This window comes from Melospiza melodia, chromosome 27, assembly GCF_035770615.1.
Source record: "Melospiza melodia melodia isolate bMelMel2 chromosome 27, bMelMel2.pri, whole genome shotgun sequence".
NCBI classification, from domain to species: domain Eukaryota; kingdom Metazoa; phylum Chordata; class Aves; order Passeriformes; family Passerellidae; genus Melospiza; species Melospiza melodia.
Window position 1 is genome coordinate 9,047,426 of NC_086220.1, and position 23,265 is coordinate 9,070,690.

The 23,265-nt window shown below is 63.0% G+C and overlaps 2 protein-coding genes across 3 annotated transcripts; one reads left to right on the forward strand and one right to left on the reverse strand.

Annotated features, from left to right (window-relative positions):
- Positions 1-900: 900 nt before the first annotated feature.
- NHSL3 (NHS like 3) lies at positions 901-16,057 on the forward strand. 2 transcript variants are annotated; one of them, XM_063177647.1, is made up of 7 exons: positions 901-1,002; positions 9,871-10,026; positions 10,277-10,332; positions 11,488-11,605; positions 11,949-12,065; positions 12,153-15,011; positions 15,226-16,057. In XM_063177647.1, the coding sequence occupies exons 1-7, from the start codon at positions 915-917 to the stop codon at positions 15,246-15,248; spliced, it is 3,417 nt and encodes a 1,138-aa protein (XP_063033717.1). In that variant the 5' UTR covers positions 901-914; the 3' UTR covers positions 15,249-16,057. The 2 variants fall into 2 exon arrangements, with proteins under 2 accessions (XP_063033717.1, XP_063033718.1); XM_063177648.1 differs by lacking the exon at positions 901-1,002 and adding an exon at positions 8,424-8,588.
- A 164-nt stretch (positions 16,058-16,221) lies between these two features.
- On the reverse strand, positions 16,222-22,510 carry YARS1 (tyrosyl-tRNA synthetase 1). The gene is made up of 14 exons (XM_063177649.1): positions 22,456-22,510; positions 22,292-22,356; positions 21,481-21,627; positions 21,227-21,402; positions 19,601-19,730; positions 19,271-19,351; positions 18,909-19,001; positions 18,595-18,730; positions 18,337-18,422; positions 17,842-17,977; positions 17,455-17,549; positions 17,154-17,347; positions 16,918-17,059; positions 16,222-16,813 (listed from the first exon to the last, which is right to left on the reverse strand). The coding sequence occupies exons 1-14, from the start codon at positions 22,469-22,471 to the stop codon at positions 16,703-16,705; spliced, it is 1,608 nt and encodes a 535-aa protein (XP_063033719.1). The 5' UTR covers positions 22,472-22,510; the 3' UTR covers positions 16,222-16,702.
- Positions 22,511-23,265: the final 755 nt, after the last annotated feature.

Genomic DNA, 23,265 nt, shown 5'->3' on the forward strand with positions numbered 1-23,265 from the left:
CCGGGGTTTTGGGGCAGCAATTCCCGGGGTTTTTCTGCCAGCAATTCCCGGGGTTTTGGAGCAGCAATTCCCGGGGTTTTGGGGCAGCAATTCCCGGGGTTTTGGGGCAGCAGTTCCCGTGGCTTTTAGGGCAGCAGTTCCCGTGGCTTTTAGGGCAGCAGTTCCCGGGGTTTTGGGGCAGCAGTTCCCGGGGTTTTGGAGCAGCAATTCCCGGGGTTTTTCTGCCAGCAGTTCCCGGGGTTTTTCTGCCAGCCCTGGAGCAGGGAGAGGCTGAGGTGCACGGGGGAGGGCAGGAAGGTGCCGGCAGTGTGAGCAAGGTGCTCGTGACTCTCCCCAGAGCCAGGAGGGGCCGTGGGGAGGGTGCCGGGGGTTGCCACCCACGCCAGGCTGGCATGTGGGTGCTCGCCCCGGCTTTGGGCAGCGGCACGACCCAGCCCGCGGCCTCGGGCGCTTTGCTCCGATAGCCTTGATAGCAACCCTGTCCTAACCCTGGCCGGGCTGGGGGGGTCTCCCCATCCCCAAAACCCACCGGGGGAGTGCTGTGGCAGCTGAAGCTGGGGACAGCCGGAGCGGTGGCGAACTCCAGGGAGGCGAAACCCCCGCGCTGCTCGGGGCTGTTTGGCCACCGGGGCGTCTCCCCGAGCCCGCTCAGCCTCCCTGCACCACCCCGGCATCCCCGGCGCGGGGATGGGGCTGGGAGGGTGCCGCGATCCGCCGGCTGATCCCGGCAGGCCCCTCCTCTCTGCCCGCACCATTGGCTCCGGCTCGGCCGCCTGCGAGCGAGCGCTCGGCTCCGCCGCGGCCGCGATGGGAGCCACGGGCGGCCCCGGCTGTCCCGGCACGGCTCGGCTCGGCCCGGCCATGTAGCACCGCCGTGCCCTCCACCCGGCCGCGGTGGAGGCGGCAGCGGCCTCATGGGCAACGCGCACCGCAAGAGGAGCCCGGCGGGCACCAAGGCTGGCACCTCCTGGCCCTTCGGCCGCGCCGGGAAAGCCAGGGCAGGTAGGGGACACCTGGGGACACCTGGGGCTCCTGCTCTCGGAGCTGGAAGGGATCGCGCTGGGAGAGTGGGAAAGTTCTCCTGTTGGGCTGGGATGGGCAGGAGCAGAGGGTGAGGGGAGGTTTGGCTGCGTCCTCCCGGTGCTGGGGGGCAGGATCGGCCCCCGAGCCCGGAGCGGGGCTGGGGGAGCGCCCATGGCTGTGCCCGGAGCGGCCGCGCTATCGGGACGGGATCAGCTGGGTTAGGGAGCGATTTGTTTCCCAAGTGGGATCCCGATTTCTCTGATTTGTTTTCCAAGTGGGATCCCGATCAGTGACTGATTTGTTTTCCAAGCGGGATCCCGATTTCACTGATTTGTTTTCCAAGTGGGATCCCGATTTCACTGATTTGTTTTCCAAGCGGGATCCCGATTTCACTGATTTGTTTTCCGAGCAGGATCCCACCGCTGCCTTCCTCCCACTCCCACCCCGTGCCTCAGTTTCTCTCTCTGTGCCGCGGAAATCTGGGAGCGCTCGCAGGGGCTGCTCCCCCCTCTCTCTGTGCGTCCGTCCGTCCGTCTGTCTGTCTGTCTGTCTGTCCACACACATTGCCCCGCTGCTTTATGCTCCGTCTCCGCGGATGCTGGGAAGCGCCGCAGGAAGCCGGGGTTGGGATCTTTTGAGGTCTTTCCTGCAGGGAAAGGGTCCCACGCCAGGCTGGACCCACTCGCGGATCAGCGAGCCCCGTGGGTGCCTGGAGAGCTCCCTCCGCGGTTCCCCCATCAGGGCAGGGTGTGCCAGCAGGGAAGGTCTCACAGTGACCTGATCGAGGGAAGCTCTCTCACACTGACATCGCCCCCATCCCGGGCTTGCTGACTCTCCCATGGTGTCATTACACTGTCCCCGTGTCCCCAGCCCTGCCCGAGGCAAGGAGGAGCCCTGGGAGATGCGTGGGCAGGATGATGGGGCAGGACAGCAGCACCCAGGGGTAACTGAGGGGTTTTCCCCACCAGCCCTGTGGGATCCTTGGCCCTGCTGTCCCTCCTGCCCCGTGTCCCTTCACAGGCAGCAGCCAGGTGTGGGTAAACAGGGCCTGGAGTCAGCTCTGCCCAGGCCAGGGGACAAAACCACGGGAGCAAAACCCTCCCAGAGGTGGGGCCTGGCATGGGGAGACCCCGCAGGTGCGCAGGGAGAGGGAGCAGGAATGTGCTGGCTGAGAAACGCGCTCGGTGCTGGGGGAAACTGAGGCAGGAGGTGGCATGGGACAGCATCCCCTTCAGTGCGGGCTCTCCTCATCCTCGCCGGGGTGGCTGCAGGCTCCTCTGGCCGCGCTCTCCGTGCAGGAAGGGCTGGAGCCGCCATCCCCGGCACATCCTCACCCTCTCCCCGTGCCTGGCCTCCATCTCCTCCCCATCCCTGCCAGCCTTGGCTGTCCCTCGTCCGTCCCCAACCAGGACCGTGCCTGCCCTCCCCAGGAAAGCCCGGCTGCCCCTGGGGTGCCCCGGAGCGGGCGGGATGTGGCACCGGCACACCGGGGCAGGCAAGGGCTGCCTCTGGGGCCGAGGGCCGTGGGGTGGAAGGTGCTGAGAAAACATGGGGCGAGTTGTGTTTGTTCTCTGCCCCGGCTCCATGGCAACGGCGCGGCGGCCACAAAGCCAAAGAATTTGCATTGTGTCGCTTCAGCGTTTCGGAGGGATCACCGGCTGGGGGCTGGGTGTGCCGGCCCTGCCGCCGCCCTCTCCCCCTGCACCGCCCCGGGTCCCGCTGGATTTTGGGCCCGGGGACAGTTGCATGTGGTGGGTGGCGGGACCAGCGTCCCCAGTTCCTGCCTCTTTGGTGACTGGGAATTAATTTGGCCCTGCCGTGCCCGGCGCTGATGGTTTTGTGTTGCGCCGTGTGTGCAGAGGGGTGGGTGCTGAGGGTGCCACCCAAGCCTTTGGGTGCTGAGGGGACAGAGCAGGGTCCCCAGGGGCACTGGGGTGGTTCTGTCGCTGAGCTCACCCAAACTCTGCCCACCGGTGCCAAACCCGCGCACCCCGTGCCCAACTCCCCGTGCCAGAGCGGGGCCTGGCTCGCTCCGGGGGCATCCCCAGCCTCTCGCCCGTGCCGGGGAAGGTCCTTGAGCCCCAGGGAGAGCGAAGCCTCTTATCGCCTCCTTATCGGGACTCCCCGGCGGGCCCTGCTGAGTCAGGGCGCAGGAACGTGGCTGCGGGCCAGGCTGCGCCCCGCGGAGTCAGCGGCGGTGAGCTCTGGCTGTGGGGTCACCCCGCACCCGCCTGCCCTGGCGGCTCACAGGGAAAAACACCCTGGAACTGTTTGATTTGGAAGGGACCTTGGAGCTCATCGCGTTCCATTCTACGGGCAGGGACACCTTCCACTACCCCAGGCTGCACCAACACTTCCAGGGATGGGGTGTCCGCGTTCCTCAGGGGCTCCTGTGGCTGTGAACGCGCCCAGCAGCAGCCGTGGAGCCCCTGGGCAGTGCCGGCTCCTGCGGGGCAGCTCCGGTGTGGGCTGAGGAGCTCTGAGCTCTGTCCGTGCCAGCTCTGAGCTCTGTCCGTGCCAGCTCTGAGCTCTGTCCGTGCCAGCGCCTCGCTGGGCCGGCTCCGCAACCCCCGGGGGGCGGATGGGAGCGGGGCCCGGTCCCGGCGGGGGCACAAACCCGAGATTTACACAGGAGCTTCCTCCGGGCAGCATCCTGCTGTGCCCGGGGCACCGAGCCCTTCCTGGTGCTGTCCGGGACACCGAGCCCTTCCCGGTGGTATTGGGGACACCGAGCCCTTCCCGGTGGTGTTGGGGACACCGAGCCCTTCCCGGTGGTGTTGGGGACACCGAGCCCTTCCCGGTGCTGCCCGGGCAGGCATCTCGGCTCTGACATGCCGTGCCGTGCCGTGCCGTGCCGCCTTGGCACGGATGGGACCTGCCCTGCGCCTCTGGGTATCCCCCACCCCGTTCGGTGGCAGCTCCTCTCCGTGTCCGTCCCCACGGGAGGGAGGATCGGCACCTCCGCAGCTTTCCCTGGAAAAGCCCCGCGGGGTTGGGAGCTGCTGCTTGCAAGGACGGGGGATCCGTGCATGGAAAAAACCTGCAACGTCTTGTCCTTAATCCGTCTGCCGGGCCGGCTCCTGCGGGGAGCCAGGTGCCTGCTGCGACAGGCAGCGCCTCTGCCGTGGCAGGAGCGCCCGGTGCCCTGCAAACAACGCGGGGACAGCCGGCCCGGGGCACCGGAAAGGCTGGAGACACCGAGGGAAGGACATCGGGAGCGATAAAGCTCTGGGGAATGGAAGGAGGAGGTGTTGGTGGCCCAGCCCCGGTCGCAGTGCCACCGGTGTCACCCCGTGTGTGTCTCCCTCTCCCTCCCTGCGCTCCCCAGCTGGGATGTTCCCGCCCGGATCCGGCTCCTGGCTGTTATTTACCTTCAAACCTGTTCGGTGGCTTCTGCAGGGCGTGGGGACGTGGTGGGATGGAGGCCGTGCGGGGATGAGGCACAGCCGGGCACTGGGGTGGTCCCGCCGTGTCCCCCTCTGCTCTGCTACCCACATCTGGGATAACTCGGGGAGCAGGGGACCCTCCGTGTCCCCTCAGGGCTGGCTGTGGGACAGCAGCGAGCTCAGGGCCCCTTGCACAGCCCTGAGTGCTCCTGTCCCGACAGGAGCCGTGGCTGGAGCCGCACTCTGCTCCAAGCGGGATTTCACCCCGCTCCAGCTCCTTCTCCAGGGCCTGCTGCCTCACCGAGGCGAGAGCAGGCGGCTTTCTGCGCTGAGATTTAGAGGAAGAAAAAAAAACAATCCAAGTTTGTTTTCCCGGTTGAAATTAATTTTAGTTCGGGCTCTGCGTGGGATCGTGTTTGGGAGCAGAGCCGGCAGCGGGGATGGGGCGGTGTTTGTTTGCTTGCTGGAGATGTTTTCCTGGCTGGAGCAGCCCCCAGGTGTGGCCCAGGGCCGGCTGGCAGCAGGGGCTGCGTGGCCGGAGCCACTGTCAATATTATTGTGCTCTCACCCTGCCTGCAGTGCTCTGGCTCCCCCGGGGTGTTCCAGGGCGTGGATGCTGCGCTGACACACGGATTTAGGGAGTGGGTTCGTCGCCTTTCGGGGCTCCCAGACACCCTAAAGAATTCGAGGTTGCAAAGGGAGCAGAGGGACAGGATGCTGGAGCGGAGTGGCTGGATAAGATCCCTTCCAAATGAGAATATTCTGTGACACTGGAGCACAGCCCTGTCAGGGTCCTGCCAGCTCCACGGGGCTCTCAGGAACGGGGTCCCTGGTGCCCCCCATTGATGTCGTCAAGCACAGCAGTGCCCAGGCCTGGATGGTGCTGGGAGGGACCCCCAGAGAGGCGGGAGAGCATCAACCCCGTGAACCAGGGGGGCTTCTGGCTGCTCTGGCTGCCGAGAGCAGGACACAGACCCCCTTGGGGACCCCGCAGCCCCTTCCCGCCCGCCCGGGGCTCCCCCCTCCCCATTTTTGGGCGGTGAGTCAGTCGGTGGCGGTGGAGGGGCGGGCAGGAGCCGCCGCAGGACCCGCAGCAGGCAAGTCGGGGCAGTGCCGAGCAGGCACGATGGATGTTTGCAGCCGGCCCGGCCAAACCTGCTGCTCGCAGGAGGCGCGGGCTGCCGAGCAGGGGGACGCGAGGTGGGATTTTCTCCGCTGGCTCTCTCCAGGTGAAGAGCAGCAGAGAGAGAGAGCTGGGCCAGCGCTGAGATGTGTTTGCACTGAGATGTGTTTGCAGCATCGGGCTGGGCGGCCCTGGCTGAGCTCCTGTGGGGTCTCAGCCCTTGTGGAGCCCACTCTGGTACCCCCAGCCCGTCTCAGGCAGGGTGTTCGGTGTTCCCTGTCCCTTCCCGTGCCTTGTCCGGTGATGCTGTGCCCCCTCAGCAGCAGGTACCAGCCCCAAGCCCATCCTTGAGGAGTGCCGGCCTCCTTATCTGGCAGAGCCCCGCTGCCACGTGTGGCCCAGGCACGTGTGCCAGCCCAGCCCGGAGGGCACGGGGAGATCCGGGATGCACCGCAAGGAATGCGCAGGGGCCGGGACACCGGCTGCAAACCGGGCGTGTTGCTACCGGCAGCGGCTGCAGCTGCGGCGGCTTCCCCGGCCCACCGGGTCCCCTCTCCCTCCTGGATTCATTCCCCAGCCCACCGGGACCCCCGTCCCTCCTGGATTCACCAGCCCACCGGGATCCCTGTCCCTCCTGGATTCATTCCCCGGCCCACCGGGATCCCTGTCCCTCCTGGATTCCCCTGCCCACCGGGGGGATCCCTGTCCCTCCTGGATCCCCCCCGTTTCCAGCAGTTTCACCGTGTGTTGACAGAGCCGGGGTGAGGCCGGCCATCCGGGTGAGGATGATGAGGTAGCGAAGGTCACGGGGAGTGGGAGGAGTGGAGCTGCCACGTGGCTCCTCCGTGCCCTGGCTCAGCCCTGGATTTTCTTTTGGGAGGTCGCAGCTCCTCCTCAGGGGTGTCACACTGGAGAGGGACACATCTCCATCAGTGAGGGATGTTCTCCAGGTCCTGTGTGGGCAATGGGCCACAGGCAGGGCCAGGCTGGCTGCCAGCACCTGGAACGTCCTCACAGCCCTGGAAGCAGCTTCCACCTGGGCTGAAGCTCAGCTGCGCCTGGGCCCTGCCCCAGCAGCTCAGGAGGGGCTGTTCCCCTTTACTGGAGGGCTCCTGGTGCCATGGATGGGGGTCTGTGCAGTCCCTGGTGCCATGGAGGGGGGTTTGTTGCAGTCCCTGGTGCCATGGAGGGGGGTCTGTGCAGTCCATGGTGCCATGGTTGGGGTCTGTGCAGTCCCTGGTGCCATGGTTGGGGTCTGTGCAGTCCCTGGTGCCATGGATGGGGTCTGTGCAGACCCTGGTGCCATGGATGGGGTCTGTGCAGTCCCTGGTGCCATGGATGGGGTTTGTTGCAGTCCCTGGTGCCATGGATGGGGTTTGTTGCAGTCCCTGGTGCCATGGATGGGGTTTGTTGCAGTCCCTGGTGCCATGGAGGGGGGTCTGTGCAGTCCCTGGTGCCATGGATGGGGTCTCTGCAGTCCCTGGTGCCATGGAGGGGGGTTTGTTGCAGTCCCTGGTGCCATGGAGGGGGTCTGTGCAGTCCCTGGTGCCATGGAGGGAGGGTCTGTGCAGTCCATGGTGCCATGGATGGGGTTTGTTGCAGTCCCATCCCTATGGGCAGAGCTGGAAGGCTGCACCCTGACCCACGGAGCCAGGAGCAGCGTCCCTGCCAGCTGCCACCACCCGTGGCCCTTGCTGGGCTCAGGCTGCCCAGAGCAGAGAGCAGGGCTCAGCTCAGCACGTGGCTGCTGCTTTGTGCATCCTCAGCCCTTTAATTATGTCCCTTTGCCACTTGTGCTGTGAAAAGGGCTGGGGAGCCTGTGCCCACCCCCACCAGCACCTTCTGGGGGGTGAGTGGGCAGCAGGGCCCATCCTGGAGCAGGTGCTGGCTCGGGCACAGCCAGGGAGCTGCTGCTGTTGGGATTCCAGGGAAGAAATCCTCTCTGAGCCCAGAGCTGCCTGGCTGGGGACACAGAGATGTCCTTCACAAGGTCAGACTGTCCCTTGGGCTGCACGGGCGCTGCTGGGACCCTGCGCTGGGTGAGCCCACCCTGAATTGTGCTGGAACAAACCCGTGGGGGGCTGCAGGGGAGGGGCAGAGGGTTTGGCACAAGGACACGGCTGCCTGCTGGGTAAGCACTGGGTGCTGTTCACTTTTTGGGGGCAATGGAGCTCCCCCACTGCTCTCCATGGTGGGGACAGTGACTGGCAGTGCCACTGTGTGACCGCCTGGCATTTCTGCCCCTGCTTTCGCCTGCCTCCACAGCAGCACTGGAGCTACTGGTTAGACTGGTCCCAGGGCTGGTTTTCCCCCAGCCCTTGTGACCGTGACGTGGCCCTGTCCCCAAGGACAAACAGCCCTGGCCCTGTCCTGTGTTCCCTGCCCGGAACGGGGCTCTCCTGGCAGGGTCCTGGGGGACACTGGGGACAGGCTGGCGTGGGGAATGCCACCCTGCTGCCTGTGCTGTGTCACAGCCGATGTACAAACCCTCCCAGTTCCTCCCAGTTGTGGAAGGGATGGACTGGTTTGCGGCGCTGCTGTGCCCAGCAGGGTCCTGGGGAGTCCCAGGGGTCCAGGAGGGAGGAGCAGGGGAAATGCTGGCCCCGAGCCTGGAAGAACAGATCCCTGTGGTCTGTGCCGTGCGTGGGAGGAGGCGGGAGGGCCGGGGGCCAGAGGAGGGGCCCCCTGTTCCCTTCTCCGAGGGAGCGGTGGGCGCAGCTGGGGCTGTCCCCTCCTGCCGGGCACTGTCCCCTCCCGCCACCGCGCAGCCGTCCCCGGCTCAGGCTGCTCCCTGCTCTCGAGCAGCTGCGCCGGAGCGTCTTCGCCTGGCCGAGCATCCTCCCGCCCGTGCGGATGAGGACGGAGGGAGGGAGCCGGGGGCCGCCGGCATCCGCCCCGCCGGCACGCACCGGGTGAGAGCGGCACAACGGGCTGAGCATCCTCGGGGGGCGGCGGAGCCCCCCCGTTCCCTGGGGACCGGACCCTCTGCCCGGCCACCATGGTGGTTTTCATGGGCAGGAACCTCTCCTCGCTGCTGGCTTTCTTCAAGAAGAAGGGTGAGTGAGCAGCGGGCAGGGAGGGAGCGGAGCCCTGTCCTTACACAACCCCGGCCCACCCCGCGCTGCTCGCCCACCGCAGCGGGCAGGGGGGCTGTGCCACCCCCGGGGGAGGGCAGGGAAGGTCACCCGGCCCTGGAGTTACCGGGGTGGATAAATCACTGCGCTCCTCTCCCCAGCACATCTGGGGGGTGTCCGGCTGCCGAAACTGGGGGAGAAAAGCGGGTTAGGGCCGTGATGCTGGGGGGGCTGGGGGTGTCTGGTGCGGCCTGCAGGGATTTCACGGCGGCGCGGGGCATCGGGGGGGCAGCACCCGCCGGGCCGTGCCCCGGTGCCGGCGGAGGCAGAGGCCGGCATGGCGGCGGGGCGGGAGGCTCCATTGTTCCGGGCCTGCTCCTTTGTGTGCGGGAGACCCAGCACGGCTGCCTCGCTGCCTGGCCCCTGGGGGTGCAGGGGCACGGGGGGATGAGGGGTGGTGTGAGCAGCAGGTGCCCCCGCGGTGCCAGCCTCGATGGTTTCCTGCGCTCGCCCTTCCCTTCTTCAAGATTGTTTTTGTTTGCAGGGAGAGTTTGAGGCTTCGCTCAGGCGTGGAGCGGGCAGGGCTGTGCCCACAGTGCTGCAGTGCCACGGCTGGGTGATGCCAGGGCTGGGTGATGCCAGGGTAGCCCCTGGGTGCTGTGGTGGCTGTGGGGAAGGGGCTGCCAGGCTGGGAGTGCAGGTTCCGTGCTGCCCCAGGCGTGGCTGATGTGGTGCTGAGCAGCCAGCAGGGATTTGGGTCCTCTGGGATCTCTGCCGCTGGATGTGCCTCAGTTTCCCTCGTCTGTGCCGTTCCCAGCCTGCCGGGGCATGGGGGGAGTCTCTGCTCTTGGGGTGATGAGCGAGGCCTGGGAATGACGCAATGCTCTGAAGGGAAATTCATCCTCATCCTCGTTCCCTCCACATTTAATCCCCTCCCGTGCTGCCCCTTCCCTGCTCAGCTGCCCCCAGCCCCACACAATTCAGGGCTGAACAACGAGGTCCTGTCACCTCGTTAGCTCCTCATGAAGGCGCTGGGAAAGGAGGGAGGTCCCACATCCTAGGGAGAAAAGCAGCAGAGACATCCTGACTCCGGAATATCGACCGGCATGGGATGGGATTTCTCTCGGTGTTCCAGCGCCCTGTTTGGAGCTGAGCAGGATAACATCACCCCGGGGTGGCTGTCACCCCCTGGCGCTGTCCCCTGCGCGTTGGGTGGCAGCGTGGCCGTGTCCCCCCGGCCCAGCTGACCCCGCTGTCCCCGCAGGTGCTGCCAAGGGCGAGGGTGAGAAGCGGCTGAGCGTGCAGTACACGGCGGGCCAGGAATGTCCCGACAACGTCTTCTTCCCCAGCACGCGGCCCCCGCACCTGGAGGAGCTGCACAACCAGGCCCAGCAGGGGCTCAAGTCCCTGCAGCACCAGGGTAGGTGTCCCCAGCCCCAGGGTGGCCTTGGGGACACGGTGGAAGGAGGGCTGTCCCCAGCCCCAGGGTGGCCTTGGGGACACGGTGGAAGGGCTGTCCCCAGCTCCTGGCTGGCCGGGCGCTGTGGGCGGCGCATGGGGCTGAGCAGAGTCCAGTGCTGGTGCTGGGCAGTACAGGGGGCACTGCCAGCTCAGCAGCTGCTTCCTCTGGATCTCCTGGAGGGTTTTTACCTTCTGTCTTCCCTCCGCAGAGAAGCAGAAACAGACCAAAAGTGCCTGGGACCACGGGGACACCAGCAGCCTCCAGGTGAGCCTTGCCAAGTGCTGTTTTTGGGGTGAGGGGACACAGGGGGGCTCTTCCGTCCTCTCTGGGTGATGTTGGGGACAGACAGACAACCAGCCAAGGCGGCAGGACCATGTCCAGGGGGGTTGTGGGGCTGGAACTGGCTGTGTGTGTTATCCCCTTTGCCCCATGACGAGTTGTTTTTCCCATCCTCAGCCTTGGCACGTCCTGCTCTGCCCTGTGGGGTCCCCCTGTGCCTGCATCCCCCTGTCCCTTCCCCACTGGTGTCCCCTGGGAGCCCTGACTGAGCAGGGGTGACCTGGTGGCGTATGGGGACTGTTGGCCATGCCCAGCCTGGTGCCTGTGTCCCTCCCTGGCTGCTGACGAGGGGAAACTCCCCCTCCTTTGGCTGAGCTTTGGCAATCCCTGGGCTCTGACCCCGCTGCCAGCGCCTCACCCTGTTTGTGTTTGCTCAAGCTGCTGCCTCTGGTTGGCTCTCAGCCCCTTTAACCCCTTGGAAATGGGGGACTGGGCAAACCCCTTTAACCCCTTGGAAATGGGGGACTGGGCAAACCCCTTTAACCCCTTGGAAATGGGGGACTGGGCAAACCCCTTTAACCCCTTGGAAGTGGGGGACTGGGAACCCCAGGATGGGCAGAGCCACGGCGGCAGTGAAGTTAACTTCAAGTTAACTCTGAAGTGTCTCATCCCAACCTCTGCCTGTCCCAGTGGGACAGGGGAAGGGATGGGGACACTGAGCCATGGCCTGCACGGGGCTGTGTCCAGGGGATCCTGCCTGTCCCTGTCCCACACCCCTCTCCCAGCCATGGCAGCCCTCCAGCCCTGCAGTTTGGGGCACAGCCAGGCCGGGAGCACCCACGGAGTCATTTTGGGCTTGGCACGGGGGCAGCTCCTTCAGGGGCTCCTTGCACAGCCCAGCCCCGTCTCTCCTGCCCTCGGGGGGGCTGCAGAGCCATGAGGGGTCCCAGGGGCTGCTCCCAGCCCTGCTCCTGGTGGGAGGACTCTGGATGCCGGCGTGGCTGACTCAGCCTTTGGCCCTCGGAAGAGCTTTTGTCTCACTGCACAGTCAGTTCGCGGCGGGGAAGGGGCCTGGCCGGGGCTGGGGCGGCTCTGTCCCCTCAGCCTGGGCTCTGCTGAGCCCTCTGTGTCCCCCCACAGTCCTGTGCGTCCTCGGAGGATGACAGCCTGTCCTTCCGGAGCCGGGCAGCCTCCTGTGCCACGGACAGCACCTCAGAGGACGCGCTCTCCATCCGCTCCGAGATGATCCAGCGCAAAGGTACCGGGCTGGGCTGGGGAACGGGGCTGCCAGGGGGGCTGGGGAGCAGGGCAGGGAGCTGGGCTCTGCCCAAGAGCCAGCACAAGGATTTGGGGACCCTTGGGAGAGAGGAGAGCAGCTCTGGCTGAGTCAGAGCGTTGGGGCTGGGCGAGGGGGATGGACAGACAGACAGACAGACAGACAGTGTCTCCTCCCTGCTCAGACTGCTCGGTTGGTGCCTGTTCCACTGCCTGAGTCTGGCTTATTCCAGAGCACCTCTGGCAGTGGGAAGTGTTGGGGACACTGGGGACATCCAGACCAAGGCTCCCCACTCACCTGCTGGACCCTCTCACACCTCTTGCAGGTTCCACCTTCCGACCACACGACTCCTTTCCCAAATCCTCAGAGAGGGCTGGCAAGAAGAGGAAGGAGAGGAGGACGACAGTGCTGGGCATCCCCCAGCACGTCCATAAGGAGCTGGGTAAGCTTTGGGGGAGCAAGGGGGGATTTTTAGGATCTGTTTGCCTTCCCTTGGCATCACACTGAGCTCATCTCTCCCTGCTCCCAGGTCTCAGGAACAGCCATGGAGCTAAGGGACATCCTGAGGCGGATGGAAGAGGGCCAGCAGGCCGTGGGGACGGCCAGGCAGTGCAGCCCATGCTGAACGGGGGGCAGGTGTCGGGCGATGCCATCCGCATCCCCACCATCGATGGGAACCTGCAGCCCCTGCCCGCAGTCGGCGGTGCCCGAGTCTGCCTGGGAGTGCTGGAGGAGGCAGATGCAGCCCTGCAGAAGCACATCAACAAGGTTTACTACGACGACAGCTTGCTAGGGAGGAAGACAGCGGCCAAACTGTCACCCATGATGAGGCCGAAGTCGCTGGCCGTGCCGGGCATGACCACCTACGCCAACCCCCCGGAGATGCTGGTGGGCCCCGTCATGTCCATCTCGCCCCAGGGCACCTACATGTCCAAGATCATCCCCAACGCCATCCTGCCGCCCATGGTGGACGTGGTGGCCCTGACGAGCAGCAGCGTGCGGACGCTGAGCCGCTGCAGCCTCGTGTCGTCCAGCCCGGCCTCGGTGCGCTCCCTGTCCCGCTTCTCGGAGCGCGGCCCCCGCAGCCGCGAGCCCTCCTCCTCCAGCGACAACTGGAGCCACTCGCAGTCCACGGAGACCATCGTGTCCAACAGCTCCACCATCTCCTCCCAGGGTGGCTGTGACCACCGGCAGCCCGAGGTGGGGCCGCATAGCGAGGTGGACACGGCAGCTCGCTCCGACACCGACCAAATCAGCATCTACAGCTCCGCCAGCTTCGCCAGCTCCTGCTCCAAGCCCGCTGCCGGCCTCGCTCCTGCAGCCCCCGGGCTCCTGGGCGTGGGCAGCGGCCGTGCATCCCCTGCCTACAGCACGAGCAGCCAGGCGGAGGGCTCGGACACGGCCAGCCTGGCCAGCGAGCGCTCCTCCACCCGCAGCGTGTCCCTCAGGAAGATGAAGAAGCCCCCGGCCCCTCCCCGCAGGACCTACTCGCTGCACCAAAAAGCTGACGGGGAGCCCAAGGTGCTGGGGCTGCCCCCCAGGCCTGAGCGGCGGCCCCAGCGGGAGAGCAGCGCGCCCTGGTCCCCGCGGCCCGAGCCCTTCAGCCCCACGGGCGAGGATGAGGTGTTCTCCCCAGCGCTGAGCGAGACCAGCAGCCTCCGCTCCGAGAGCCTGGCGGGCGCCAGCTCCCCCGAGGCCCCTCGGGGCCGCCCCGGGGTGACGGTGGTGCTGAGGGAGCCCCAAACTCAGGCCAAGTGGAGCTGCCCCGATGGCTCTGACCGCACCATGTCCCCCTCCAGCGGCTACTCCAGCCAGAGTGGGACGCCCACACTGCCCACCAAGGGCTTGGGACCCCCAGCTGTGTCGCCGGGCAAGTCTCAGCCCCAGAAGCCGGACCGGGTCTGCTCCCTGCAGTCGCCTGCGCTCTCCGTGTCCTCCTCCCTCACCTCCATCTCCTCCTCGGCCTCGGACCCGACCCCTCCTGAGGTGCTGACCGCTCGCTCAGACCGGTTCATCATCCCGCCGCACCCCAAGGTTCCTGCTCCCTTCTCCCCGCCACCCACCAAGTCCCAGCAGCCCCCGGCCCCCGCCGGCTCTCTGCAGCCCTCACAAACCTCCCCAGCGCTCAGCACTGCCGGCCAGGAGACCTCGGCCAAGCCCAGCGGCAAATCCCCACCGCCATCGCCGCCGCCTGCCTACCACCCGCCTCCCCCGCCGGCCAAGAAGGTGGAGGGGAGCCCCCAGAGCAGCAGTGAACCCTCCACCGACACCGCCTGGCCCCCGCCACCACCGCCGGCCCCCGAGGAGCACGACCTGTCCATGGCAGACTTCCCCCCTCCGGATGAATCCTATCTCTGCAGCCTGCCCGATGCCACCTCGGCCCCGGCGGGCGGGCAGACGGCGACACCGAGCCCGGGGGCTGCATCTTCACCATCTCAACAGCCAGAGCCACCCACCGGGGCTCCACAGCCTCCACACCCCGCCGAGCCCCTTCCCACGGCCCCCGTGCCCCCGCCACCGCCGCCGCCTCTCCCGCCGCCCTCGGCTCCGGCCCTGCCGCCCCAAATCAGCCTTAAGAAGGCGGCCAACGGCCCCCGGGCGGAGGCCAAGAAGGAGCCGGTGTCGCGGAGCAAGAGCGGCCCGGCGGCCAAGGAGGACGCCAGCCTGCCCATCGTCACCCCGTCGCTGCTGCAGATGGTGCGGCTGCGCTCCGTCAGCGTGGAGCCCGCGGCCGGGGCTGGAGCCGGGGCTGGAGCCGGGGCTGGAGCAGGGCCCGAGGAGCGCCCGGCCCCTCAGAAGCCCGTCCGGCGCTCCCTGTCCAACCGGCAGCCGCCCCCCGCCCAAGACGCGGTGCCTTCCAAGCAGCTCCTCCACGCCGTGCACCTCAAGGCCGCCGCCTTGGCCTCCGCAGAGGCCGCGGAGAAGCCGCCGGGAAGCCGAGCGGCCCAGCCCGGCCCTGAGGGGCCCGCCGGGGATGGGCAGCTGTCCCCCCGCAGCAAATCGCCGGCCTCCACCGCCAGCTTCATCTTCGCCAAGAGCTCCAGGAAGCTGGTGATCGAGACGGCCTCGTCCCCCGAGGCACAGGCTGATCTGAAGCGGAACTTGGTGGCCGAGCTGATGAATTTCTCGGGGCAGCGCTCGGCAGCCCCGGCCGCTGCCGCCCCGCAAACCCAGAGGAAACCCGGCAAGATCCCCCCTCCAGTAGCCAAGAAGCCTTCGCTGGGCTCGGGGCCGGCTCCTTCCCCGAAGGCACCGGGGGCAGAAGCGTTGGGCTCCCCGGTGCTGGACGGGGATGCCAAGGTGGAGGAGAGCAGGACTAAGAGCGAGCTGGAGGGGACGGAGGGCAGGAACGGCGCGGAGCCGCCGGCTCAGAGCCTCCCTGCACAAGGTACGTGGGGTGGGAGCCACGGGATGATGCTGCTGGAGGTTCAGCCTCGCTGCTGAGCATCCTGAGCTGTGCATTCCCAAGGGATGAATTCCCAGCACGGCTCTTGGGCTGTGTTCCAGCTGGGAGGCACTGGGACAGCAGGGACGGAGGCTGGTAGGGCTGTGGGAAGCTGGGATTTCAGGTGGCTGATGGGTTCTTTCCTCCTGCTTTGCAGACAGACGGGGAGAGACGGCCTGAAGGATGACACTGCAGGACTGGAGCCCCCATGGACAGGAATCCAAATCTCTCAGGGACCTGGGCAGGTCAACGGACGAGTGTGGAACTGGCAACTAACTTAATACAGGAAGCAAACAGCCTTAGCCTCCACGGCCTTGATGATATTTATGCAAAAATGGTGTTGGTTTCACTTTCCTAAGTACTACAGCTTTATTTTGCTTTTTTTTAACTGGACTCGAGGCCCGTGCCCAGAGCCAGCACCTCCTCCCTGCCAAGCTGATGCTCGGTGTGGGTGTGTGGAGCTGAGCAGCCAACACCCAGAGGAGTTTGGGGGCCAAAGACGCCGGAGCTGGGGCCGAAGACGCCGGAGCTGGAGCCACTGCTGCTGGCCAGGCAGGCCCACGAGGAATGGAAGCACTTTGGACAAAGAATGGGAAGGCTTTGGCCACGACAGCACCTGGGGAGATGAAAACAGGAACAGGAGGGGATGGAGGTGCTGGTGGGGAGGGATCAGGGCTTTGGCTCTTGATGGAAAGGCCAGAGGGGCTTGTGGTCAGCACTGGTTCTGGCCACTCACCACTGCCCAGCAGGAGGAAGGGCCTGGCTGCCCCTTGAGCTGGCCCTGGGCTCTGGGGTAGAGCCTTGATTCTGTTTCTGTAAACTCGGGTCACATTTTGATTTCTTTGATTGTAAAAAAAACAAACAAACAAAAACCAAACAAAACAACAGACCCAACCAAACCAAACTAAACCAAACCAAAAGCAACTGACCCTCTGCCGCCGAGTAGCTGCTCAGAGCTCTGTACCTGGCTGGTAAAAATGATGACAGAAGCTTGCTGCCTCCTGTTCTTCCTGGTTTATGGTTGCAGGTCCCTCCTGGTGCTGCTGAGCTCCAGGGACACCCTTGGGCTGGTTCCCAGCACCACTGCCCAATAAAACTCTGGAGCAGGGCTGGCTGCCAGCTCCCCTGGACAGATGGGCACAGCCACGTGCAGTCAGCTCGACATTTTATTGGGTTTTATGACAGACAGATGGTTCCCGAGTCAGTGTTTAAGGCCCACACCCCTCACAGGCTCAGGACAGCCCCATGGGTGCTGCCTGGGCTGGGGGTGGAGCAGGGGACGGGGCCTGCCGGGCTGTCCCCAGCTCTGGTAGCAGCAACACAAGGTTGGAGAAGCAGCTTTTCCCTTCTGCCCTCACCACAGCAGCCACACGTGGCACCCCAGCGGGCAGGGAGTCCAGTCTGTGGCACAGCTGGGTGGCCCCAAGGCCGTGGGGATGAGTCACATGAGTCCCTTGCGTGTGGTGGCACCTCCAGTCAGTCCCCAGGGGCCCAGGGGGATGGATGATGGAGGCAGCTCTGGGTGAGAGGCTGCAGGTTCAGTCCCAGAGCCCCCAGGGCCGAGCACTGGTGGGGAGATGACTGGGAGGAGCCTGGCTGAGCGGCAGGAGGCCCCAGAGCAGCCCTGGCACTTGTTAGCTGATGCTGCCACCCCTCAGGCTTTTACAGGAGACAGTGCCCAGCTTGGTCAGGAAGTTTCTCTGCTTCCACTGCGCGACACAATCCTCAGAGATGCAGAAATCGGCCTGGGGAGCACAAGAGGGAGCAGAGTCAGCCCTGGGAGGGTTCATCTCCACAGCAACATCTGGGGTCACCCAGAGGTGGAGCTACAGCCACTCCCAGGCCTCACCTGCAGCTTCTCAAAGACCTTTTTCTTGGGTTTGAGCTCCTCGTCGGGCTCCCCACCCTCGTAGCCCTCCACGTAGACACGCTCCCCGGCACAGCACCCGGCTGGGGGGTCCAGGGGCTCCACTTGACGGGGCTCCCCCACACTAAGGAGAGGTGTGGAGACACCAGAGTCACCCCAGGGTGCTGCCCCTGAGGCAGGAGGGCTGGTCCAGCCCCGGTGTCCCCCGTGTCCCTCACCTGGAGGCACACAGCACCATGCCCTGCGACTCCACCCCCCTCATCTTCTGGGGTTTGAGGTTGCAGAGCAGCACCACGAGCCTGTCCTGCAGCTGCTCCTTGGGGACAAAGTGCACCAGGCCGCTGACCACGGTGCGGGGCTCGGCCTCGCCCACGTCGATCTTCTCCACGTACAGGCTGTCGGCATCTGGGTGCTGCCAGGGGGAGCAGGGGTGGGAATGGGGTGGCAGAGAAGGTGCCAGCCCCACCAGGCACACCCCAAATGTCACCACGTGGCAGGGTTGCTCCCCTCTCCCCGTACCTTCTCCACGCTGATCACTTTGCCCACACGGATGTCCAGCCTGGATGGGATCACGTCCTCTGGCTCTGAGTTCTTGGTTCCCTTCTCTCCAGGCTCTGCAGGGTGAAGGGAATGGTCACAACACTCAGCACAAACCCAGGCAGGTGCTCAGCCCCGAATGCAGGCCCTGGGGGCAATTCCCTGCAGGGAATTCCATCCTTGTCCCTATACCAGAGAGCAGAGTCCCTCCTGTGCTGGCTTTCCTCACCCTTCCCAATGTTCTCCATGGCTGCTTTTGAGTCTGGAGCTTCAAAACTTTTCTCTGTCCCACTCAGCCCTGCATGGCCAGAGCCCCATTTCCCTGAGCTCCCAGGACCCCACTTCCCCCAGCTCCCAGCCCCTCCTTACTGGCTTTGGATGGGGTGGGATATGCAGCACTGCTCAGCTTCTTCAGCTCTGGGCAGTTGAATTTCTCCCTGATGGGGTCAAGCAGTTTGTTCAGGGCCACTTCCACAGAGTTCTTCAGGTCTCCAGGGTGCACAACCTGTGTCAGGACAAAGATGTTCCTGTCTGAGGCCACAGAGACCAAACAGGGTGGGAAGATGAATCCCAAATCCTAGACCCGATTCCCCTTGGACATGAGAAGTTTCTGGATGCTTCTGCCTCCAGCCTCTGTTGGGAACAGCTGGGAAGGGTTAAAGTGCTGCTCTGCTGCAGGATGTGGCTGATGTGGTGCTGTCCTGACCTCACACCCTTCACTCATCCTCTCTTCCCCAGGCTCTCCTGCCTGGGAGCATCCCACACTAGCAGGCCACACTCCACACCTCCTCCAGTGCAGATTTCCATCTCCCAGACTGCTCCCAGGAACCTCAGGCAGAAGGTTCAGCCCCTGCCAGCACTCACCTGCTCAGCAAAGTCCTTCTCCAGGGCCTCGTAGGCCGTGTAGGTTTTGTTTCCTCCCCACTTCTCCTCTCGCAGGACCACAAACTCTGGGACAAAACAGGTTTTAAACTCAGATTAATTCAAGGCTCAGCTAAACCACCCCACCCACCCTGCCCAAGAGCAGGGGCTGGGCAGGTGGCACTCAGGGACAGCCTTGTTTCAGGGGACACACTCCTGTCCCCTCCTCTTACCCACACCCCAGCACGGTGAGCCTCTAACCTGATTTGAGGGGGAAGAGGACGTGCTTGATGAAGGAGAGGACACCATTGTTCTCCACGTTCCCTGGCTCACAGAAAGCCTTCTTCAGCTTCTTCTTCACGTCCTCCTTGCGGTCCAGAAGATCAATCTTGGAGTCCTGCAGCAAGAGATTTCCTCAGCCCTCCACCCAAGCTTTTACAAACTCATGCTAGAGTTGCTGCACCTTCTTAGAACTCGTGAATGGTGAGGAAGAGCTCACCTTCCCTGGGGTGGTCCCCTCTCAGCCCCCAGCCACCAAGCTGTCCCCCCAGAGCACAGCCAGACCCAGGACCAACCTCTTCTGACGAGCTCATTTTGCTGCCTGTCAGCCCAGGAACCATGGGGTTCATCAGATGGACACGCTTGGCATAGCCCAGGGAAGGGAGGTACTGGGAAAACACAAGGAGGCAAGTCAGACCCAAGCCTGATTCAGCTTTAATTCCCAATCCCTGTTTGCTCCTGGCTCCAGGAAGCTTTGGGATCTGGGGTAACAGCACCCAGGAAGGGCAGAGTCACAGCCAGGGATGTGTGGCTGTGCACAGGAGCAGCACAGAGAGCTGTGACATCAACCAAAATCCCACACACTTCTCCCAATGGATTTGGGAGTGCCCACGCCCTCCCTCAAACCCCAGTGTGGCAGAAATCCCCCATTCCTGACCTTCTCAGCAAAGGTGAAGATCTTCCTCTGATCCACCCCTCCAAACTGTGCGTCCACCTTGAGATATTCCTCATCCAGCGCCTGTGGAGAGACACAGAGCCTGGAGGCTGGGCCAGAACACTCCTGCCCTGTCCCTCAGCCCCTCCTGGGCCACTCCCAGCCAGGGAAAGTCAGGAACATTCCAGACTGTTCGCTCTGTGCTCAGGCCAGCCTTTGTGCCACCGCCAGCTGTGACACTGGGGTGAACAACAACGACCTTGGCACTCTGCCCCCAACACCCCTGTGGCCCTGGCTGTGCCAGCACCTCCCTGGCCACCACCCCTGCCTCACCTGCAGGCCTGGGTAGAGCAAACCACTCAGCAAGGGATGCTCCACCTGCTTGACCACCTCTGCCCCGGCCTTCTTGGCGTCGTGCTGCGTCACCACGGAGGAGAGGCGGTACACGTCCAGGGTGTACTCCCTGTGGGGACAGCACTGTCACCAGGGGCATGGGGACATCCCTGAGAGCTGCTCCTGGGCACACCGGGCATGGGGACAGCTCTGAGAGATGCTCCTGGGCACACCGGGCATGGGGACAGCCCTGAGAGCTGCTCCTGGGCACAGTGGGCATGGGGACAGCTCTGAGAGATGCTCCTGGGCACACCGGGCATGGGGACAGCTGTGCCAGCTGCTCCTGGGCACACCACTGTCAGAGTAGGGAGACAAAACAATTCCTGCTCGAGCTGGGGACCAATGAGAAATGATCCAAATCTCAGGCCCAAGAGCAGAAACAACATGGGCTGAAGAAGGATTGGGCTTCAGGGGCTAAAGCTGGAATTGGACCATTAACTGCAATATGGAAATGAAGCAGAACTTATAAAAGTGAGAGGTCTTGTGATCATGTATCCATTTTGTGACCATTTTGGTTCATCTTGGGTGTAGCCCTGGCTGGACTCTTGTGCTGCCCAAGGTGGATGTATTGAGACCTTCTAATAAATCCCTGTTTTTAGGGATAATAACACATTATATATAACATTATTAGATACTTCTACATTTATATATTACATATATCTACATCTAGCTATATATATAACATATATACACATATATATCTTACATATACCTATATTTATAGATATAAAATATTAGATACTTCTAATAAATGCCCACTTTCAGGGATAATACTGTATTATGTATAATAGTATTAGATACATATATACATATATAAAATACATAATTATTAATAATAATAAATAATATATAATAATTTGTATGTGTGCATATCTGTATATATATATAATATTAGATACTTCTAGTAAATCCTTACTTTTAGGGATAATACTGTATTATATATAATATTAGATATATATATATATATGATACTTCTAATAAATCCTTACTTTTAAGGATAATATTGTATTATATATAATATTAGATATATATATATACACACACAATATTAGATACTTCTAATAAATCCTTACTTTCAAAGATAATACTGTATTATATATAATATTAGATATATATATATACACACAATAATAGATGCTTCTAATAAATCCTTACTTTTAAGGATAATACTGTATTATATATAATATTAGATATATATATATATACACACAATATTAGATACTTCTAATAAATCCTTACTTTCAAAGATAATACTGTATTATATATAATATTAGATATATATATACACACAATATTAGATGCTTCTAATAAATCCTTACTTTTAAGGATAATACTGTATTATATATAATATTAGATATATATATATACACACAATATTAGATGCTTCTAATAAATCCTTACTTTTAAGGATAATACTGTATTATATATATATTATATATATATATATATAATATATAGATAGATAGAATATTAGATTCTTCTAATAAATCCCTACTTTATTCTTTAACTCCCCCAGCCTCTGTCCTAGCCCAGTCCCCCAGGGCCCCCTGGCTGCCCAGGACTCACTTGCTGAGCTGATAATCAGTGCCCCGGACAAATGTGAGTTTCTCCAGGGGCACCCCGATGCTCTCCAGCATGGCTTTGATGACCTGCTCGTAGTACCGGGTGCGCAGCTCCAGCAGCTCCCACGGAGCCTTCATGTTGTCCAGGTAGGCGTGGAGGTCAGCAAAGAGGATTGTCACCTAGGACAGGGGGCAGCAGGGTCAGGGGAGCCGTCCCTGCCAGCTGCAGGTGGCACCCAGCAGGGTGGCAGTGCCCACCTCGCAGCCAGCCTTGAGGAAATCGGCGATCTTGGACATGGGCACGAAATAGGCCACGTGGGGCTTGCCCGTGGTGGCCGTGCCCCAGTAGATCTTCAGCTCCCGTTCCTTCAGGATGGACATGAGCTTCTCCTCACCCAGCACCTCCTGCCAGGGGACAGAGCACAGGGAACTGCAGGGACAAATCCCCCAGGGACACATCCCAGGGGACACATCCCAGGGGACTGCAGGGACAAATCCCCCAGGGACACATCCCAGGGGACACATCCCAGGGGACTGCAGGGACACATCCCCCAGGGACACATCCCAGGGGACAGAGCACAGGGAACTGCAGGGACAAATCCCCCAGGGACACATCCCAGGGGACACATCCCAGGGGACAGAGCACAGGGAACTGCAGGGACACATCCCAGGGGACAAATCCCGCTGGGACAAATCCCGCATGCCGGGTCCCTGGGCTTGCCCTGCCTCAGATCGCCCCCATCCCGGTGGGATCCCCCCATCCCGGCCTCCCCACGCCCCGATCCTGCCCCGTTCCCCCTCTCGCACCCCAATCCTGCCGTATTCCCTCCGGTACCTGGACCCCATCCTGCCCCAATCGCCCCCGCTCCAGCCCAACCCAAACCGCCCAGCCCCTATTCCTCCGCTCAACCTCGATCCAGCCCCTCTCACCCCTCAGATCCAGCTGGAGGGTCCTTTGCCCGACCCCGGCCCATCCCCGCTCGTCCCTCAGATCCAGCCCCGACGCCGCCACTCGTCCCCCCGGCCCAGCCCCGACGCCGCCGCCCCGGCCCCATCCGCCTCCCGGTACCTGCAGGTTCCGCGTGATGAGCTGATATTTCTCCTGCGGGCCGGGCGCGGGCTCCATGGCGGCGGCTGCAGGGCAGGACACGCGGTTACCGGAGCCCCGGTTCCCCCCGGTTCCCCCCTGTTCTCCCCGTTTCCCTCCCCGGTTCCCCGCCCGGTCCCACCGACCTGCCCCGGGTTGCATCAGCCCCGCTCGGCGCTCGACTGCCGCGCCTGAGGCCCGCCGAGCGGCGAGCTGCCGATGCGGGATGAGAGAGGGGCGCGCTCCTCCAATCAGAGAGCGCCTCGCGCGGCGAGGAGAGCGGGCTCCACCAATCAGAGGGCGCCTCGCGCTCGTGTGGGCGTGGCCTTGGCGCCGTTAAGATGGCGGCGGGTGAGCGCCTTTCCCGCCAGGCCCGGCCGGGCCGCGGCCGCTGTTTTGCCTCAGAGCAATTTAATTCTCCCTCGTTTATTTTGGGCGGTTTTACCCCTTTTTTCCCGGGATTCGGGGAGCTCCCTGTGTTGGGGTGGGCGGGGAGGAGGAGCCGGGGGCGGGGCGGGCTGGGCCCCGCCTTGGGGCGGTGCCGTTGAGGCGCCGGTTGGGCGGTGCCGCTGAGGGACGGGCGGGTCCCTCACGGAGGCGGTGTTGGCTTCAAAGCCTCGGTGAGGGCAGAGCGGGGCTGTGCCGCCTCCTGAGGTTTTAATGGGCACAGGGAAAGGCTCCAGGGTGAGCCGAGTGAGGGTTTTGGTGTTTAAAGGGGCTCCAAGGTGGATGTGGGACAAGGGCCTGAGGGGCAGGACACCGGAATGGCTCCCACTGCCAGGGGAGAGGGGATATTGGGGAAAATTCCCTCTCTGTGAGGGCGGTGAGGTCCTGGCACAGATGATGCCTTGTAAAGGCCTAAAACAGAGGCCGGACAGAATTAAAGAATAAAGTAGAGATTTATTAAAAGGCCTCAATGGATCCACCTTGGGCAGCACAAGAGCCCAGCCAGGGCT